Here is a 19,258-nt window from a genome sequence, read left to right as displayed (position 1 = left end):
GTGTAATATTCTAGTAATATAGTAATAGTCAGTATATAGTGCGATACTGTGTAATATACTAGTAATATAGTAATAGTCAGTATATAGTGTGATACTGTATAATATACTAGTAATATAGTAATAGTCAGTATATAGTGTGATACTGTGTAATATACTAGTAATATAGTAATAGTCAGTATTAGTGTGATACTGTGTAATATACTAGTAATATAGTAATAGTATATAGTGCGATACTGTGTAATATACTAGTAATATAGTAATAGTATATAGTGTGATACTGTGTAATATACTAGTAATATAGTAATAGTCAGTATATAGTGTGATACTGTGTAATATACTAGTAATATAGTAATAGTCAGTATATAGTGTGATACTGTGTAATATTCTAGTAATATAGTAATAGTCAGTATATAGTGCGATACTGTGTAATATACTAGTAATATAGTAATAGTCAGTATATAGTGTGATACTGTGTAATCTACTAGTAATATAGTAATAGTCAGTATATAGTGCGATACTGTGTAGTATACTAGTAATATAGTAATAGTCAGTATATAGTGTGATACTGTGTAATATACTAGTAATATAGTAATAGTCAGTATATAGTGCGATACTGTGTAATATACTAGTAATATAGTAATAGTCAGTATATAGTGTGATACTGTGTAATATACTAGTAATATAGTAATAGTCAGTATATAGTGTGATACTGTGTAATATACTAGTAATATAGTAATAGTCAGTATATAGTGTGATACTGTGTAATATACTAGTAATATAGTAATAGTCAGTATATAGTGCGATACTGTGTAATATACTAGTAATATAGTAATAGTCAGTATATAGTGTGATACTGTGTAATATACTAGTAATATAGTAATAGTCAGTATATAGTGTGATACTGTGTAATATACTAGTAATATAGTAATAGTCAGTATATAGTGTGATACTGTGTAATATACTAGTAATATAGTAATAGTCAGTATATAGTGTGATACTGTGTAATATACTAGTAATATAGTAATAGTCAGTATATAGTGTGATACTGTGTAATATACTAGTAATATAGTAATATTCAGTATATAGTGTGATACTGTGTAATATACTAGTAATATAGTAATAGTCAGTATATAGTGTGATACTGTGTAATATACTAGTAATATAGTAATAGTCAGTATATAGTGTGATACTGTGTAATATACTAGTAATATAGTAATAGTCAGTATATAGTGCGATACTGTGTAATATACTAGTAATATAGTAATAGTCAGTATATAGTGTGATACTGTGTAATATACTAGTAATATAGTAATAGTCAGTATATAGTGTGATACTGTGTAATATACTAGTAATATAGTAATAGTCAGTATATAGTGTGATACTGTGTAATATACTAGTAATATAGTAATAGTCAGTATATAGTGTGATACTGTGTAATATACTAGTAATATAGTAATAGTCAGTATATAGTGTGATACTGTGTAATATACTAGTAATATAGTAATATTCAGTATATAGTGTGATACTGTGTAATATACTAGTAATATAGTAATATTCAGTATATAGTGTGATACTGTGTAATATACTAGTAATATAGTAATAGTCAGTATATAGTGTGATACTGTGTAATATACTAGTAATATAGTAATAGTCAGTATATAGTGTGATACTGTGTAATATTCTAGTAATATAGTAATAGTCAGTATATAGTGTGATACTGTATAATATACTAGTAATATAGTAATAGTCAGTATATAGTGTGATACTGTGTAATATACTAGTAATATAGTAATAGTGAGTATATAGTGTGATACTGTGTAATATACTAGTAATATAGTAATAGTGAGTATATAGTGTGATACTGTGTAATATACTAGTAATATAGTAGTAATAGTGAGTATATAGTGTGATACTGTGTAATATACTAGTAATATAGTAATAGTCAGTATATAGTGTGATACTGTGTAATATACTAGTAATATAGTAATAGTGAGTATATAGTGTGATACTGTGTAATATACTAGTAATATAGTAATAGTCAGTATATAGTGTGATACTGTGTAATATACTAGTAATATAGTAATAGTCAGTATATAGTGCGATACTGTATAATATACTAGTAATATAGTAATAGTCAGTATATAGTGTGATACTGTGTAATATACTAGTAATATAGTAATAGTCAGTATATAGTGCGATACTGTATAATATACTAGTAATATAGTAATAGTCAGTATATAGTGCGATACTGTATAATATACTAGTAATATAGTAATAGTCAGTATATAGTGTGATACTGTGTAATATACTAGTAATATAGTAATAGTCAGTATATAGTGCGATACTGTATAATATACTAGTAATATAGTAATAGTCAGTATATAGTGCGATACTGTATAATATACTAGTAATATAGTAATAGTCAGTATATAGTGTGATACTGATATAGTAATAGTCAGTATATAGTGTGATACTGTGTAATATACTAGTAATATAGTAATAGTCAGTATATAGTGTGATACTGTGTAATATACTAGTAATATAGTAATAGTCAGTATATAGTGTGATACTGTGTAATATACTAGTAATATAGTAATAGTCAGTATATAGTGTGATACTGTGTAATATACTAGTAATATAGTAATAGTCAGTATATAGTGTGATACTGTGTAATATACTAGTAATATAGTAATAGTCAGTATATAGTGTGATACTGTGTAATATACTAGTAATATAGTAATAGTCAGTATATAGTGTGATACTGTGTAATATACTAGTAATATAGTAATAGTCAGTATATAGTGTGATACTGTGTAATATACTAGTAATATAGTAATAGTCAGTATATAGTGTGATACTGTGTAATATACTAGTAATATAGTAATAGTCAGTATATAGTGTGATACTGTGTAATATACTAGTAATATAGTAATAGTCAGTATATAGTGTGATACTGTGTAATATACTAGTAATATAGTAATAGTCAGTATATAGTGTGATACTGTGTAATATACTAGTAATATAGTAATAGTCAGTATATAGTGTGATACTGTGTAATATACTAGTAATATAGTAATAGTCAGTATATAGTGTGATACTGTGTAATATACTAGTAATATAGTAATAGTCAGTATATAGTGTGATACTGTGTAATATACTAGTAATATAGTAATAGTCAGTATATAGTGTGATACTGTGTAATATACTAGTAATATAGTAATAGTCAGTATATAGTGTGATACTGTGTAATATACTAGTAATATAGTAATAGTCAGTATATAGTGTGATACTGTGTAATATACTAGTAATATAGTAATAGTCAGTATATAGTGTGATACTGTGTAATATACTAGTAATATAGTAATAGTCAGTATATAGTGTGATACTGTGTAATATACTAGTAATATAGTAATAGTCAGTATATAGTGTGATACTGTATAATATTCTAGTAATATAGTAATAGTCAGTATATAGTGTGATACTGTGTAATATACTAGTAATATAGTAATAGTCAGTATATAGTGTGATACTGTGTAATATACTAGTAATATAGTAATAGTCAGTATATAGTGTGATACTGTGTAATATACTAGTAATATAGTAATAGTCAGTATATAGTGTGATACTGTGTAATATACTAGTAATATAGTAATAGTCAGTATATAGTGTGATACTGTGTAATATACTAGTAATATAGTAATAGTCAGTATATAGTGTGATACTGTGTAATATACTAGTAATATAGTAATAGTCAGTATATAGTGTGATACTGTGTAATATACTAGTAATATAGTAATAGTCAGTATATAGTGTGATACTGTGTAATATACTAGTAATATAGTAATAGTCAGTATATAGTGTGATACTGTGTAATATACTAGTAATATAGTAATAGTCAGTATATAGTGTGATACTGTGTAATATACTAGTAATATAGTAATAGTCAGTATATAGTGTGATACTGTGTAATATACTAGTAATATAGTAATAGTCAGTATATAGTGTGATACTGTGTAATATACTAGTAATATAGTAATAGTCAGTATATAGTGTGATACTGTGTAATATACTAGTAATATAGTAATAGTCAGTATATAGTGTGATACTGTGTAATATTCTAGTAATATAGTAATAGTCAGTATATAGTGTGATACTGTGTAATATACTAGTAATATAGTAATAGTCAGTATATAGTGTGATACTGTGTAATATACTAGTAATATAGTAATAGTCAGTATATAGTGTGATACTGTGTAATATTCTAGTAATATAGTAATAGTCAGTATATAGTGTGATACTGTGTAATATACTAGTAATATAGTAATAGTCAGTATATAGTGTGATACTGTGTAATATACTAGTAATATAGTAATAGTCAGTATATAGTGTGATACTGTGTAATATTCTAGTAATATAGTAATAGTCAGTATATAGTGTGATACTGTATAATATACTAGTAATATAGTAATAGTCAGTATATAGTGTGATACTGTGTAATATACTAGTAATATAGTAATAGTCAGTATATAGTGTGATACTGTGTAATATACTAGTAATATAGTAATAGTCAGTATATAGTGTGATACTGTGTAATATACTAGTAATATAGTAATAGTCAGTATATAGTGTGATACTGTGTAATATACTAGTAATATAGTAATAGTCAGTATATAGTGTGATACTGTGTAATATACTAGTAATATAGTAATAGTCAGTATATAGTGTGATACTGTGTAATATACTAGTAATATAGTAATAGTCAGTATATAGTGTGATACTGTGTAATATACTAGTAATATAGTAATAGTCAGTATATAGTGTGATACTGTGTAATATACTAGTAATATAGTAATAGTCAGTATATAGTGTGATACTGTGTAATATACTAGTAATATAGTAATAGTCAGTATATAGTGCGATACTGTATAATATACTAGTAATATAGTAATAGTCAGTATATAGTGTGATACTGTGTAATATACTAGTAATATAGTAATAGTCAGTATATAGTGTGATACTGTGTAATATACTAGTAATATAGTAATAGTCAGTATATAGTGTGATACTGTGTAATATACTAGTAATATAGTAATAGTCAGTATATAGTGTGATACTGTGTAATATACTAGTAATATAGTAATAGTCAGTATATAGTGTGATACTGTGTAATATACTAGTAATATAGTAATAGTCAGTATATAGTGTGATACTGTGTAATATACTAGTAATATAGTAATAGTCAGTATATAGTGTGATACTGTGTAATATACTAGTAATATAGTAATAGTCAGTATATAGTGTGATACTGTGTAATATAGTAATAGTCAGTATATAGTGCGATACTGTGTAATATACTAGTAATATAGTAATAGTCAGTATATAGTGCGATACTGTGTAATATACTAGTAATATAGTAATAGTCAGTATATAGTGTGATACTGTGTAATATACTAGTAATATAGTAATAGTCAGTATATAGTGTGATACTGTGTAATATACTAGTAATATAGTAATAGTCAGTATATAGTGTGATACTGTGTAATATACTAGTAATATAGTAATAGTCAGTATATAGTGTGATACTGTGTAATATACTAGTAATATAGTAATAGTCAGTATATAGTGTGATACTGTGTAATATACTAGTAATATAGTAATAGTCAGTATATAGTGTGATACTGTGTAATATACTAGTAATATAGTAATAGTCAGTATATAGTGTGATACTGTGTAATATACTAGTAATATAGTAATAGTCAGTATATAGTGTGATACTGTGTAATATACTAGTAATATAGTAATAGTCAGTATATAGTGTGATACTGTGTAATATACTAGTAATATAGTAAGTCAGTATATAGTGTGATACTGTGTAATATACTAGTAATATAGTAATAGTCAGTATATAGTGTGATACTGTGTAATATACTAGTAATATAGTAATAGTCAGTATATAGTGTGATACTGTGTAATATACTAGTAATATAGTAAGTCAGTATAGAGTGTGATACTGTGTAATATACTAGTAATATAGTAATAGTCAGTATATAGTGTGATACTGTGTAATATACTAGTAATATAGTAATAGTCAGTATATAGTGTGATACTGTGTAATATTGTAGTAATATAGTAATAGTCAGTATATAGTGTGATACTGTGTAATATTCTAGTAATATAGTAATAGTCAGTATATAGTGTGATACTGTGTAATATTCTAGTAATATAGTAATAGTCAGTATATAGTGTGATACTGTATAATATTCTAGTAATATAGTAATAGTCAGTATATAGTGTGATACTGTGTAATATACTAGTAATATAGTAATAGTCAGTATATAGTGTGATACTGTGTAATATTCTAGTAATATAGTAATAGTCAGTATATAGTGTGATACTGTGTAATATACTAGTAATATAGTAATAGTCAGTATATAGTGTGATACTGTGTAATATACTAGTAATATAGTAATAGTCAGTATATAGTGTGATACTGTGTAATATACTAGTAATATAGTAATAGTCAGTATATAGTGTGATACTGTGTAATATACTAGTAATATAGTAATAGTCAGTATATAGTGTGATACTGTGTAATATACCAGTGATAGTAATAGTCAGTATATAGTGTGATACTGTGTAATATACTAGTAATATAGTAATAGTCAGTATATAGTGTGATACTGTGTAATATACTAGTAATATAGTAATAGTCAGTATATAGTGTGATACTGTGTAATATACTAGTAATATAGTAATAGTCAGTATATAGTGTGATACTGTGTAATATACCAGTGCTAGTAATAGTCAGTATATAGTGTGATACTGTGTAATATACTAGTAATATAGTAATAGTCAGTATATAGTGTGATACTGTGTAATATACTAGTAATATAGTAATAGTCAGTATATAGTGTGATACTGTGTAATATACTAGTAATATAGTAATAGTCAGTATATAGTGTGATACTGTGTAATATACTAGTAATATAGTAATAGTCAGTATATAGTGTGATACTGTGTAATATACCAGTGCTAGTAATAGTCAGTATATAGTGTGATACTGTGTAATATACCAGTGCTAGTAATACAGGGGTATTCCGTATATAATGTGACAATATATAATATGGAAGATTGGGGATGATTATAAAAGTTCATAATAAAGTCATTAAACCTCGGACAGAGGATTCCCAGGAGGTGACCGCAGATACGGAGACGGGTTGTATTTGCGGGTTTCATGTCCGTGTGTTATATATGGGTGTGATCGGAATGTGCGTTATACCGGTGTAATGAGATTATCAACTTGTTTCTTTGCTATAATTGCTACTTTAGTCATTAATTGGTGCTAATTATCAGCTGGAGAGAAGCGCAGACAGAACTGGAATGTCGCAGGTCGGTGGCTGTGATGGGTGCAACCGGGCGCTAAGGATTACTACAGCTGACCAGTGTGTGAGGTACATGGCTTATACATAGGGGTGACGATACGGAGGTGAGCGCGCAGGGGTGAAGATATGGAGGTGAGCGCGCAGGGGGTGAAGATACGGAGGTGAGCGCGCAGGGGTGAAGATACGGAGGTGAGCGCGCAGGGGTGAAGATATGGAGGTGAGCGCGCAGGGGTGAAGATATGGAGGTGAGCGCGCAGGGGTGAAGATATGGAGGTGAACGCGCAGGGGGTGAAGATACGGAGGTGAGCGCGCAGGGGTGAAGATATGGAGGTGAGCGCGCAGGGGTGAAGATATGGAGGTGAGCGCGCAGGGGTGAAGATATGGAGGTGAGCGCGCAGGGGTGAAGATACGGAGGTGAGCGCGCAGGGGGTGAAGATACGGAGGTGAGCGCGCAGGGGGTGAAGATACGGAGGTGAGCGCGCAGGGGGTGAAGATACGGAGGTGAGCGCGCAGGGGGTGAAGATACGGAGGTGAGCGCGCAGGGGTGAAGATACGGAGGTGAGCGCGCAGGGGTGAAGATATGGAGGTGAGCGCGCAGGGGTGAAGATATGGAGGTGAGCGCGCAGGGGTGAAGATATGGAGGTGAGCGCGCAGGGGTGAAGATATGGAGGTGAGCGCGCAGGGGTGAAGATATGGAGGTGGTAAGGATGAGGTAAGGCCATGCTGGGAGACTTGGAGAACACTGAAGATTTTAGTGCCAAGTTGTGGGGCAAGTAAATGGTCATGTAAGGGGCGCGGAGGTATGTACACAGTGTATATAGGGTAAGTGTATGGAGTTAAGCTTCATGTACAGAGTAGGTTATGTATATATTGGATAATCTACAATCCAAACGTATGAAAAGTGTCCATGGGATACGTGTGCGGAGGAAGAGTGAATATAGAGGGCACATACGAAGGGGTGTGTATAGGGGTCAATATATAGAGCGAATGTGTGAAAATGTGTGTATAGCGGTTTGTATATAAGGTTTATATAAAGCCAGAGTATGACGTCCGTATAGATATATATAGAGATATATATGTGTATATATTATATAATGGATTACAAAACATGCACCACTGTCCAGAGGAATAAAGTGCAAATCTGTGTGTCATTACTGAGTGTTCTCGGTGAGAGGAACAGGATTATAATCTGTGTGTCATTACTGAGTGTTCTCAGTGAGAGGAACAGGATTATAATCTGTGTGTCATTATTGAGTGTCCTCAGTGAGAGGAACGGGATTATAATCTGTGTGTCATTACTGAGTGTTCTCGGTGAGAGGAACAGGATTATAATCTGTGTGTCATTACTGAGTGTTCTCGGTGAGAGGAACAGGATTATAATCTGTGTGTCATTACTGAGTGTTCTCAGTGAGAGGAACAGGATTATAATCTGTGTGTCATTATTGAGTGTCCTCAGTGAGAGGAACGGGATTATAATCTGTGTGTCATTATTGAGTGTCCTCAGTGAGAGGAACGGGATTATAATCTGTGTGTCATTATTGAGTGTCCTCAGTGAGAGGAACAGGATTATAATCTGTGTGTCATTACTGAGTGTTCTCAGTTAGAGGAACAGGATTATAATCTGTGTGTAATTACTTAGTGTCCTCAGTGAGAGGAACAGGATTATAATCTGTGTGTCATTATTGAGTGTTCTCAGTGAGAGGAACAGGATTATAATCTGTGTGTCATTACTGAGTGTTCTCAGTGAGAGGAACAGGATTATAATCTGTGTGTCATTATTGAGTGTCCTCAGTGAGAGGAACAGGAGTATAATCTGTGTGTCATTATTGAGTGTCCTCAGTGAGAGGAACGGGATTATAATCTGTGTCATTATTGAGTGTCCTCAGTGAGAGGAACAGGAGTATAATCTGTGTCATTATTGAGTGTCCTCAGTGAGAGGAACGGGATTATAATCTGTGTGTCATTATTGAGTGTCCTCAGTGAGAGGAACAGGAGTATAATCTGTGTGTCATTACTGAGTGTTCTCAGTGAGAGGAACAGGATTATAATCTGTGTGTCATTACTAAGTGTTCTCAGTGAGAGGAACAGGATTATAATCTGTGTGTCATTACTGAGTGTTCTCAGTGAGAGGAACAGGATTATAATCTGTGTGTCATTACTGAGGGTTCTCAGTGAGAGGAACAGGATTATAATCTGTGTGTAATTACTGAGTGTTCTCAGTGAGAGGAACAGGATTATAATCTGTGTGTCATTACTGAGGGTTCTCAGTGAGAGGAACAGGAGTATAATCTGTGTGTCATTACTGAGTGTTCTCAGTGAGAGGAACAGGATTATAATCTGTGTGTCATTACTGAGGGTTCTCAGTGAGAGGAACAGGATTATAATCTGTGTGTCATTACTGAGTGTTCTCAGTGAGAGGAACAGGATTATAATCTGTGTGTCATTACTGAGGGTTCTCAGTGAGAGGAACAGGATTATAATCTGTGTGTAATTACTGAGTGTTCTCAGTGAGAGGAACAGGATTATAATCTGTGTGTCATTACTGAGGGTTCTCAGTGAGAGGAACAGGATTATAATCTGTGTGTCATTACTGAGGGTTCTCAGTGAGAGGAACAGGATTATAATCTGTGTGTCATTACTGAGGGTTCTCAGTGAGAGGAACAGGATTATAATCTGTGTGTCATTACTGAGGGTTCTCAGTGAGAGGAACAGGATTATAATCTGTGTGTAATTACTGAGTGTTCTCAGTGAGAGGAACAGGATTATAATCTGTGTGTAATTACTGAGTGTCCTCAGTGAGAGGAACAGGATTATAATCTGTGTGTAATTACTGAGTGTCCTCAGTGAGAGGAACAGGATTATAATCTGTGTGTCATTACTGAGGGTTCTCGGTGAGAGGAACAGGATTATAATCTGTGTGTAATTACTGAGTGTCCTCAGTGAGAGGAACAGGATTATAATCTTGTGATACCTTTTAATGGCGACTAAAATAAAATAAAGTGATGTTACATAGCAGCGTCCAGACATCTCAGGTCTCCATCAGGCACGGTGTGCCGAAATATCTGAAGAAACACCATTATACACACACAGGGCAGAGGGATGGCATGGTGTGATAACACTATACATCTGTGTGTGTGATAACACTATACATGTGTGTGTGTGATAACACTATACATCTGTGTGTGTGATAACACTATACATCTGTGTGTGTGATAACACTATACATCTGTGTGTGTGATAACACTATACATCTGTGTGTGATAACACTATACATGTGTGTGTGTGATAACACTATACATCTGTGTGTGATAACACTATACATCTGTGTGTGATAACACTATACATCTGTGTGTGATAACACTATACATCTGTGTGTGATAACACTATACATCTGTGTGTGATAACACTATACATCTGTGTGTGATAACACTATACATCTCTGTGTGATAACACTATACATCTCTGTGTGATAACACTATACATCTGTGTGTGATAACACTATACATCTGTGTGTGATAACACTATACATCTCTGTGTGATAACACTATACATCTGTGTGATAACACTATACATCTGTGTGTGTGATAACACTATACATCTGTGTGTGTGATAACACTATACATCTCTGTGTGATAACACTATACATCTCTGTGTGATAACACTATACATCTGTGTGATAACACTATACATCTGTGTGTGTGATAACACTATACATCTGTGTGTGTGATAACACTATACATCTGTGTGTGATAACACTATACATCTGTGTGTGATAACACTATACATCTGTGTGTGTGATAACACTATACATCTGTGTGTGATAACACTATACATCTGTGTGTGATAACACTATACATCTGTGTGTGATAACACTATACATCTGTGTGTGATAACACTATACATCTGTGTGTGTGATAACACTATACATCTGTGTGTGTGATAACACTATACATCTGTGTGTGTGATAACACTATACATCTGTGTGTGTGATAACACTATACATCTGTGTGTGTGATAACACTATACATCTGTGTGTGATAACACTATACATCTGTGTGTGTGATAACACTATACATCTCTGTGTGATAACACTATACATCTATGGTGTCGTCAATAGCTGTGTATTATATAAAGTGGATAATCTGGACTGATGATATAAACCCTATATTATGGGATGCAGAGGTGGCCGTGTAGAGGAGGCTGAGCGCAGAGCGGCTGTGGAGGAGGCTGAGCGCAGAGCGGCTGTAGAGGAGGCTGAGCCGCTGTAGAGGAGGCTGAGCGCAGAGCCGCTGTAGAGGAGGCTGAGCCGCTGTAGAGGAGGCTGAGCGCAGAGCGGCTGTGGAGGAGGCTGAGCGCAGAGCGGCTGTGGAGGAGGCTGTGCGCAGAGCCGCTGTAGAGGAGGCTGAGCCACTGTAGAGGAGGCTGAGCGCAGAGCCGCTGTAGAGGAGGCTGAGCCGCTGTAGAGGAGGCTGAGCGCAGAGCGGCTGTGGAGGAGGCTGAGCGCAGAGCGGCTGTGGAGGAGGCTGTGCGCAGAGCCGCTGTAGAGGAGGCTGAGCCACTGTAGAGGAGGCTGAGCGCAGAGCCGCTGTAGAGGAGGCTGAGCCGCTGTAGAGGAGGCTGAGCCGCTGTGGAGGAGGCTGAGCGCAGAGCGGCTGTGGAGGAGGCTGAGCGCAGAGCGGCTGTGGAGGAGGCTGAGCGCAGAGCGGCTGTGGAGGAGGCTGAGCGCAGAGCGGCTGTGGAGGAGGCTAAGCGCAGAGCGGCTGTGGAGGAGGCTGAGCGCAGAGGTGGCCGTGTGGAGGAGGCTGAGCGCAGAGCGGCTGTGGAGGAGGCTGAGCGCAGAGCCACTGTGGAGGAGGCTGAGCGCAGAGCCGCTGTGGAGGAGGCTGAGCGCAGAGCCACTGTGGAGGAGGCTGAGCGCAGAGCCACTGTGGAGGAGGCTGAGCGCAGAGCGGCTGTGGAGGAGGCTGAGCGCAGAGCCACTGTGGAGGAGGCTGAGCGCAGAGCGGCATGCGCTGCTGCTGAAGTCCCCGGCTCGTATAGTCTGAGCTTTGTGTATCTATCACACATTTGCACTTTATTATTACACTCAGATTTGCCCTTTAACCCTTTGCACCCCTTGGTGCGTGTTTTGCGCGCGGCTTTGCCTATATTCGGGGCCATGTGCACACTTTGTGGGCTCCTCGCCTGCTTTTCTGGGCTTGGTGTAAGTGATCACATAATGAATGTCGCTGTTCTTGATTTTAGAGGTCTGTACGGGGCATTGATCTGTGGTTTCTAGTAAAGTATTTTGTTGTTCCATCGGTCCGGTCCGGCGGCCTCCTCCTCCTCCTCCTCCTCCTCCTCTACCTCTACCTCTTCCTCCTCTACCTCTTCCTCCTCTACCTCTTCCTCCGGTTACATTTGTCTTATATCGCACTTATTACATAGTTTGACTGTGCAGGGGTTTAGTCTCTGCCTGAAATTCAGACTGGAGTCTAAACGGTTACTGACGTTCTGTATATACAGAGCGGCGCTACGAAGGTGCCGGTATATGGAGGTGGATATAACCGTGCATGTGACAAGCTCTGTATAGCAACAGGTATACGGAGGTATGCATGAAGGGTTAATCTGGAGCAGGCGCATGATAGTGAGTTAATATGTAGCGTGAGTATATAGAGGTCTGTATATAGGTACCACTATACTGATTTGTGTATGAAGGGTTAATATACAGGGTGAGTATATGGAGGTGTGTATATAGGCGCTGGTATGCTGATTTGTGTATGAAGGGTTAATATACAGGGTGAGTATATGGAGGTGTGTATATAGGCGCTGGTATGCTGATTTGTGTATGAAGGGTTAATATACAGGGTGAGTATATGGAGGTGTGTATATAGGCGCTGGTATGCTGATTTGTGTATGAAGGGTTAATATACAGGGTGAGTATATGGAGGTGTGTATATAGGCGCTGGTATGCTGATTTGTGTATGGAGGGTTAATATACAGGGTGAGTATATGGAGGTGTGTATATAGGCGCTGGTATACTGATTTGTGTATGGAGGGTTAATATACAGGGTGAGTATATGGAGGTGTGTATATAGGCGCTGGTATGCTGATTTGTGTATGGAGGGTTAATATACAGGGTGAGTATACGGAGGTGTGTATATAGGCGCTGGTATGCTGATTTGTGTATGAAGGGTTAATATACAGGGTGAGTATATGGAGGTGTGTATATAGGCGCTGGTATGCTGATTTGTGTATGGAGGGTTAATATACAGGGTGAGTATATGGAGGTGTGTATATAGGCGCTGGTATACTGATTTGTGTATGGAGGGTTAATATACAGGGTGAGTATATGGAGGTGTGTATATAGGCGCTGGTATGCTGATTTGTGTATAAAGGGTTAATATACAGGGTGAGTATATGGAGGTGTGTATATAGGCGCTGGTATACTGATTTGTGTATGGAGTGTTAATATACAGGGTGAGTATATGGAGGTGTGTATATAGGCGCTGGTATACTGATTTGTGTATGGAGGGTTAATATACAGGGTGAGTATATGGAGGTGTGTATATAGGCGCTGGTATACTGATTTGTGTATGGAGTGTTAATATACAGGGTGAGTATATGGAGGTGTGTATATAGGCGCTGGTATGCTGATTTGTGTATAAAGGGTTAATATACAGGGTGAGTATATGGAGGTGTGTATATAGGCGCTGGTATGCTGATTTGTGTATAAAGGGTTAATATACAGGGTGAGTATACGGAGGTGTGTATATAGGCGCTGGTATGCTGATTTGTGTATAAAGGGTTAATATACAGGGTGAGTATATGGAGGTGTGTATATAGGCGCTGGTATACTGATTTGTGTATGAAGGGTTAATATACAGGGTGAGTATATGGAGGTGTGTATATAGGCGCTGGTATGCTGATTTGTGTATGGAGGGTTAATATACAGGGTGAGTATATGGAGGTGTGTATATAGGCGCTGGTATACTGATTTGTGTATGGAGGGTTAATATACAGGGTGAGTATACGGAGGTGTGTATATAGGCGCTGGTATGCTGATTTGTGTATAAAGGGTTAATATACAGGGTGAGTATATGGAGGTGTGTATATAGGCGCTGGTATGCTGATTTGTGTATGGAGGGTTAATATACAGGGTGAGTATATGGAGGTGTGTATATAGGCGCTGGTATGCTGATTTGTGTATGGAGTGTTAATATACAGGGTGAGTATATGGAGGTGTGTATATAGGCGCTGGTATGCTGATTTGTGTATAAAGGGTTAATATACAGGGTGAGTATACGGAGGTGTGTATATAGGCGCTGGTATGCTGATTTGTGTATGGAGGGTTAATATACAGGGTGAGTATATGGAGGTGTGTATATAGGCGCTGGTATGCTGATTTGTGTATGAAGGGTTAATATACAGGGTGAGTATATGGAGGTGTGTATATAGGCGCTGGTATACTGATTTGTGTATGGAGTGTTAATATACAGGGTGAGTATATGGAGGTGTGTATATAGGCGCTGGTATGCTGATTTGTGTATAAAGGGTTAATATACAGGGTGAGTATACGGAGGTGTGTATATAGGCGCTGGTATGCTGATTTGTGTATAAAGGGTTAATATACAGGGTGAGTATACGGAGGTGTGTATATAGGCGCTGGTATGCTGATTTGTGTATGGAGGGTTAATATACAGGGTGAGTATATGGAGGTGTGTATATAGGCGCTGGTATACTGATTTGTGTATGGAGTGTTAATATACAGGGTGAGTATATGGAGGTGTGTATATAGGCGCTGGTATGCTGATTTGTGTATGAAGGGTTAATATACAGGGTGAGTATATGGAGGTGTGTATATAGGCGCTGGTATACTGATTTGTGTATGGAGTGTTAATATACAGGGTGAGTATATGGAGGTGTGTATATAGGCGCTGGTATGCTGATTTGTGTATAAAGGGTTAATATACAGGGTGAGTATACGGAGGTGTGTATATAGGCGCTGGTATGCTGATTTGTGTATAAAGGGTTAATATACAGGGTGAGTATATGGAGGTGTGTATATAGGCGCTGGTATACTGATTTGTGTATAAAGGGTTAATATACAGGGTGTGTATATAGGCGCTGGTATACTGATTTGTGTATGGAGTGTTAATATACAGGGTGAGTATATGGAGGTGTGTATATAGGCGCTGGTATGCTGATTTGTGTATGAAGGGTTAATATACATGGTGAGTATACGGAGGTGTGTATATAGGCGCTGGTATACTGATTTGTGTATGGAGGGTTAATATACAGGGTGAGTATACGGAGGTGTGTATATAGGCGCTGGTATGCTGATTTGTGTATGGAGGGTTAATATACAGGGTGTGTATACGGAGATGTGTATATAGGCGCTGGTATGCTGATTTGTGTATGAAGGGTTAATATACAGGGTGAGTATATGGAGGTGTGTATATAGGCGCTGGTATGCTGATTTGTGCATGGAGGGTTAATATACAGGGTGAGTATATGGAGGTGTGTATATAGGCGCTGGTATACTGATTTGTGTGTGGAGGGTTAATATACAGGGTGAGTATATGGAGGTGTGTATATAGGCGCTGGTATACTGATTTGTGTATGGAGGGTTAATATACAGGGTGAGTATATGGAGGTGTGTATATAGGCGCTGGTATGCTGATTTGTGTATGGAGGGTTAATATACAGGGTGAGTATATGGAGGTGTGTATATGGGCACTGGTATACTGATTTGTGTATGAAGGGTTAATATACATGGTGAGTATATGGAGGTGTGTATATAGGCGCTGGTATACTGATTTGTGTATGGAGGGTTAATATACAGGGTGAGTATATGGAGGTGTGTATATAGGCGCTGGTATACTGATTTGTGTATGGAGGGTTAATATACAGGGTGAGTATATGGAGGTGTGTATATAGGCGCTGGTATACTGATTTGTGTATGGAGGGTTAATATACAGGGTGAGTATATGGAGGTGTATATAGGCGCTGGTATACTGATTTGTGTATGGAGGGTTAATATACAGGGTGAGTATATGGAGGTGTGTATATAGGCGCTGGTATGCTGATTTGTGTATGGAGGGTTAATATACAGGGTGAGTATATGGAGGTGTGTATATAGGCGCTGGTATACTGATTTGTGTATGGAGGGTTAATATACAGGGTGAGTATATGGAGGTGTGTATATAGGCGCTGGTATACTGATTTGTGTGTGGAGGGTTAATATACAGGGTGAGTATATGGAGGTGTGTGTATATAGGCGCTGGTATGCTGATTTGTGTATGGAGGGTTAATATACAGGGTGAGTATATGGAGGTGTGTATATAGGCGCTGGTATACTGATTTGTGTGTGGAGGGTTAATATACAGGGTGAGTATATGGAGGTGTGTATATGGGCACTGGTATACTGATTTGTGTATGGAGGGTTAATATACAGGGTGAGTATATGGAGGTGTGTATATAGGCGCTGGTATACTGATTTGTGTATAAAGGGTTAATATACAGGGTGAGTATATGGAGGTGTGTATATAGGCGCTGGTATGCTGATTTGTGTATGGAGGGTTAATATACAGGGTGAGTATATGGAGGTGTGTATATAGGCGCTGGTATACTGATTTGTGTGTGGAGGGTTAATATACAGGGTGAGTATATGGAGGTGTGTATATGGGCACTGGTATACTGATTTGTGTATGGAGGGTTAATATACAGGGTGAGTATATGGAGGTGTGTATATAGGCGCTGGTATACTGATTTGTGTATGGAGGGTTAATATACAGGGTGAGTATATGGAGGTGTGTATATAGGCGCTGGTATACTGATTTGTGTGTGGAGGGTTAATATACAGGGTGAGTATATGGAGGTGTGTATATAGGCGCTGGTATACTGATTTGTGTATGGAGGGTTAATATACAGGGTGAGTATATGGAGGTGTGTATATAGGCGCTGGTATACTGATTTGTGTATAAAGGGTTAATATACAGGGTGAGTATATGGAGGTGTGTATATAGGCGCTGGTATACTGATTTGTGTGTGGAGGGTTAATATACAGGGTGAGTATATGGAGGTGTGTATATGGGCACTGGTATACTGATTTGTGTATGGAGGGTTACAGAAGTATAAAACATTCTGTAAGTGCGTATATTGCCTGTATAGAAGGGATACTATATAGAGAGGGCATTGAGGGGTATATAGGGATATACAGAGGTGTATAGAACTGGCTATGGTAGTATAGAAAGGTTCGTATATAGAGGTGTATAAAGATCTATAGAGGCATGTACTGTGTATAAGGGTTAATATACAGGGTGAGTATATGGAGGTGTGTATATGGGCACTGGTATACTGATTTGTGTATGGAGGGTTAATATACAGGGTGAGTATATGGAGGTGTGTATATAGGCGCTGGTATACTGATTTGTGTATAAAGGGTTAATATACAGGGTGAGTATATGGAGGTGTGTATATAGGCGCTGGTATACTGATTTGTGTGTGGAGGGTTAATATACAGGGTGAGTATATGGAGGTGTGTATATGGGCACTGGTATACTGATTTGTGTATGGAGGGTTACAGAAGTATAAAACATTCTGTAAGTGCGTATATTGCCTGTATAGAAGGGATACTATATAGAGAGGGCATTGAGGGGTATATAGGGATATACAGAGGTGTATAGAACTGGCTATGGTAGTATAGAAAGGTTCGTATATAGAGGTGTATAAAGATCTATAGAGGCATGTACTGTGTATAAGGGTTAATATATCGGGTGTATGCAGCTGTACACAGGGTTGTGCAGGAGTGTATATATATATATTATATATGAGGATGGTGTAAACAACAAAGTTTATATGGGACAGATATCACTACAGAGGCACTTGTAGCATTATATAGGGTTGTACATGTGGGTACACGTGTATATGGTACACACGGGGGTACATTGGGGGTTACCTCGCACCAGGATCCTCCTGCAGTAGTCCGGGTCTGTGCTCTTGCTCTTGGTGCAGGGGTCCGCAGTCCCCGGGGCCAGGGGATAGGTGCCCTGCGGTTGCTCCTTCAGATATGGGCTGGGGATGCCCGGTTGAGAGTCCCTGGGGTCCTTGCCCTCCTTGTGCCCGGGCTTTGAACCGCGGATGTTCTCCTCCCTCAGGTCCATGCTGCGCACCTTCTCAAACATAGATTGGTGATAGGGCGCTAATCGGGCGCAGTGCTGCTGCTTCCTGAACGCGTCCAGCACTGAGCACACGAGCTGACTGCGCTACATGAGCTGGAGGATGCGCCAAGTGCGAGGAGTCTGCAGCCTCCACACTGAGGTCTCCTCATCAATGCACCAGACCATCTGCAGATGGAGGAGATGTCAAGTGGCCCCAATCAATGACAAGAGATGATGAGGGGCCCTAATTATTAAGGAAGGGAGATGAGGGGCCCAAATCACTGGCACAAGAGGATGGAGGGCCACACTCACTGATGAGGGGTGATGGGCTCTAATTATAAAGGGGAGGGTTGAGAGGATAATATTGACTAAGGAGAGAGACCCCAATGACAGGAAAATAAATGCAGGGACCTCAATCATTGATGGGGGACCCTGTCACTAAGAAGAGTTTGAGGAGAGCCGCTTTACAGAGGAGATGAAGGGACCGAGGAAAGGATACAAGGGCCCCAGTGACTTGGAAGAGAATGAAGGACCTCAGGGGATGAAGGTCCCCAGTATTAGACAAAGGTCATCAGAGACTCCAGTCACTGAGCCGCAGAGAGGGGTCCTAGTGACGGAGAGGAGCCAAGGGTCCCAGTGACCAAGAAGGGGGAATGAGAGGTCCAAGTGACTGAGAGGGGTCCCAATGACCAAGTAGAGGGGATAAGGGGTCCCAGAGACCTTCAGAGGAGACGA

The 19,258-nt window shown here is 37.6% G+C and overlaps 1 protein-coding gene across 1 annotated transcript in view; it reads right to left on the bottom strand.

Moving 5' to 3' along the window:
- Positions 1–19,048, bottom strand: part of VAX1 (ventral anterior homeobox 1) — a 153,863-nt gene extending 134,815 nt beyond the window's left edge. The window contains exon 1 of the mRNA XM_075348141.1: positions 18,322–19,048. Within this exon, the coding sequence (XP_075204256.1) occupies positions 18,322–18,547 (226 nt within the window). The 5' untranslated portion in view covers positions 18,548–19,048. The remainder of the gene's footprint in view (positions 1–18,321) is intronic.
- Between the last annotated feature and the right edge of the window lie 210 nt (positions 19,049–19,258).

The sequence above is a fragment of the Anomaloglossus baeobatrachus genome, chromosome 5 (assembly GCF_048569485.1).
Source record: "Anomaloglossus baeobatrachus isolate aAnoBae1 chromosome 5, aAnoBae1.hap1, whole genome shotgun sequence".
Taxonomy (NCBI): Eukaryota; Metazoa; Chordata; class Amphibia; order Anura; family Aromobatidae; genus Anomaloglossus; species Anomaloglossus baeobatrachus.
This window is presented reverse-complemented; position numbering and strand designations above follow the sequence as displayed.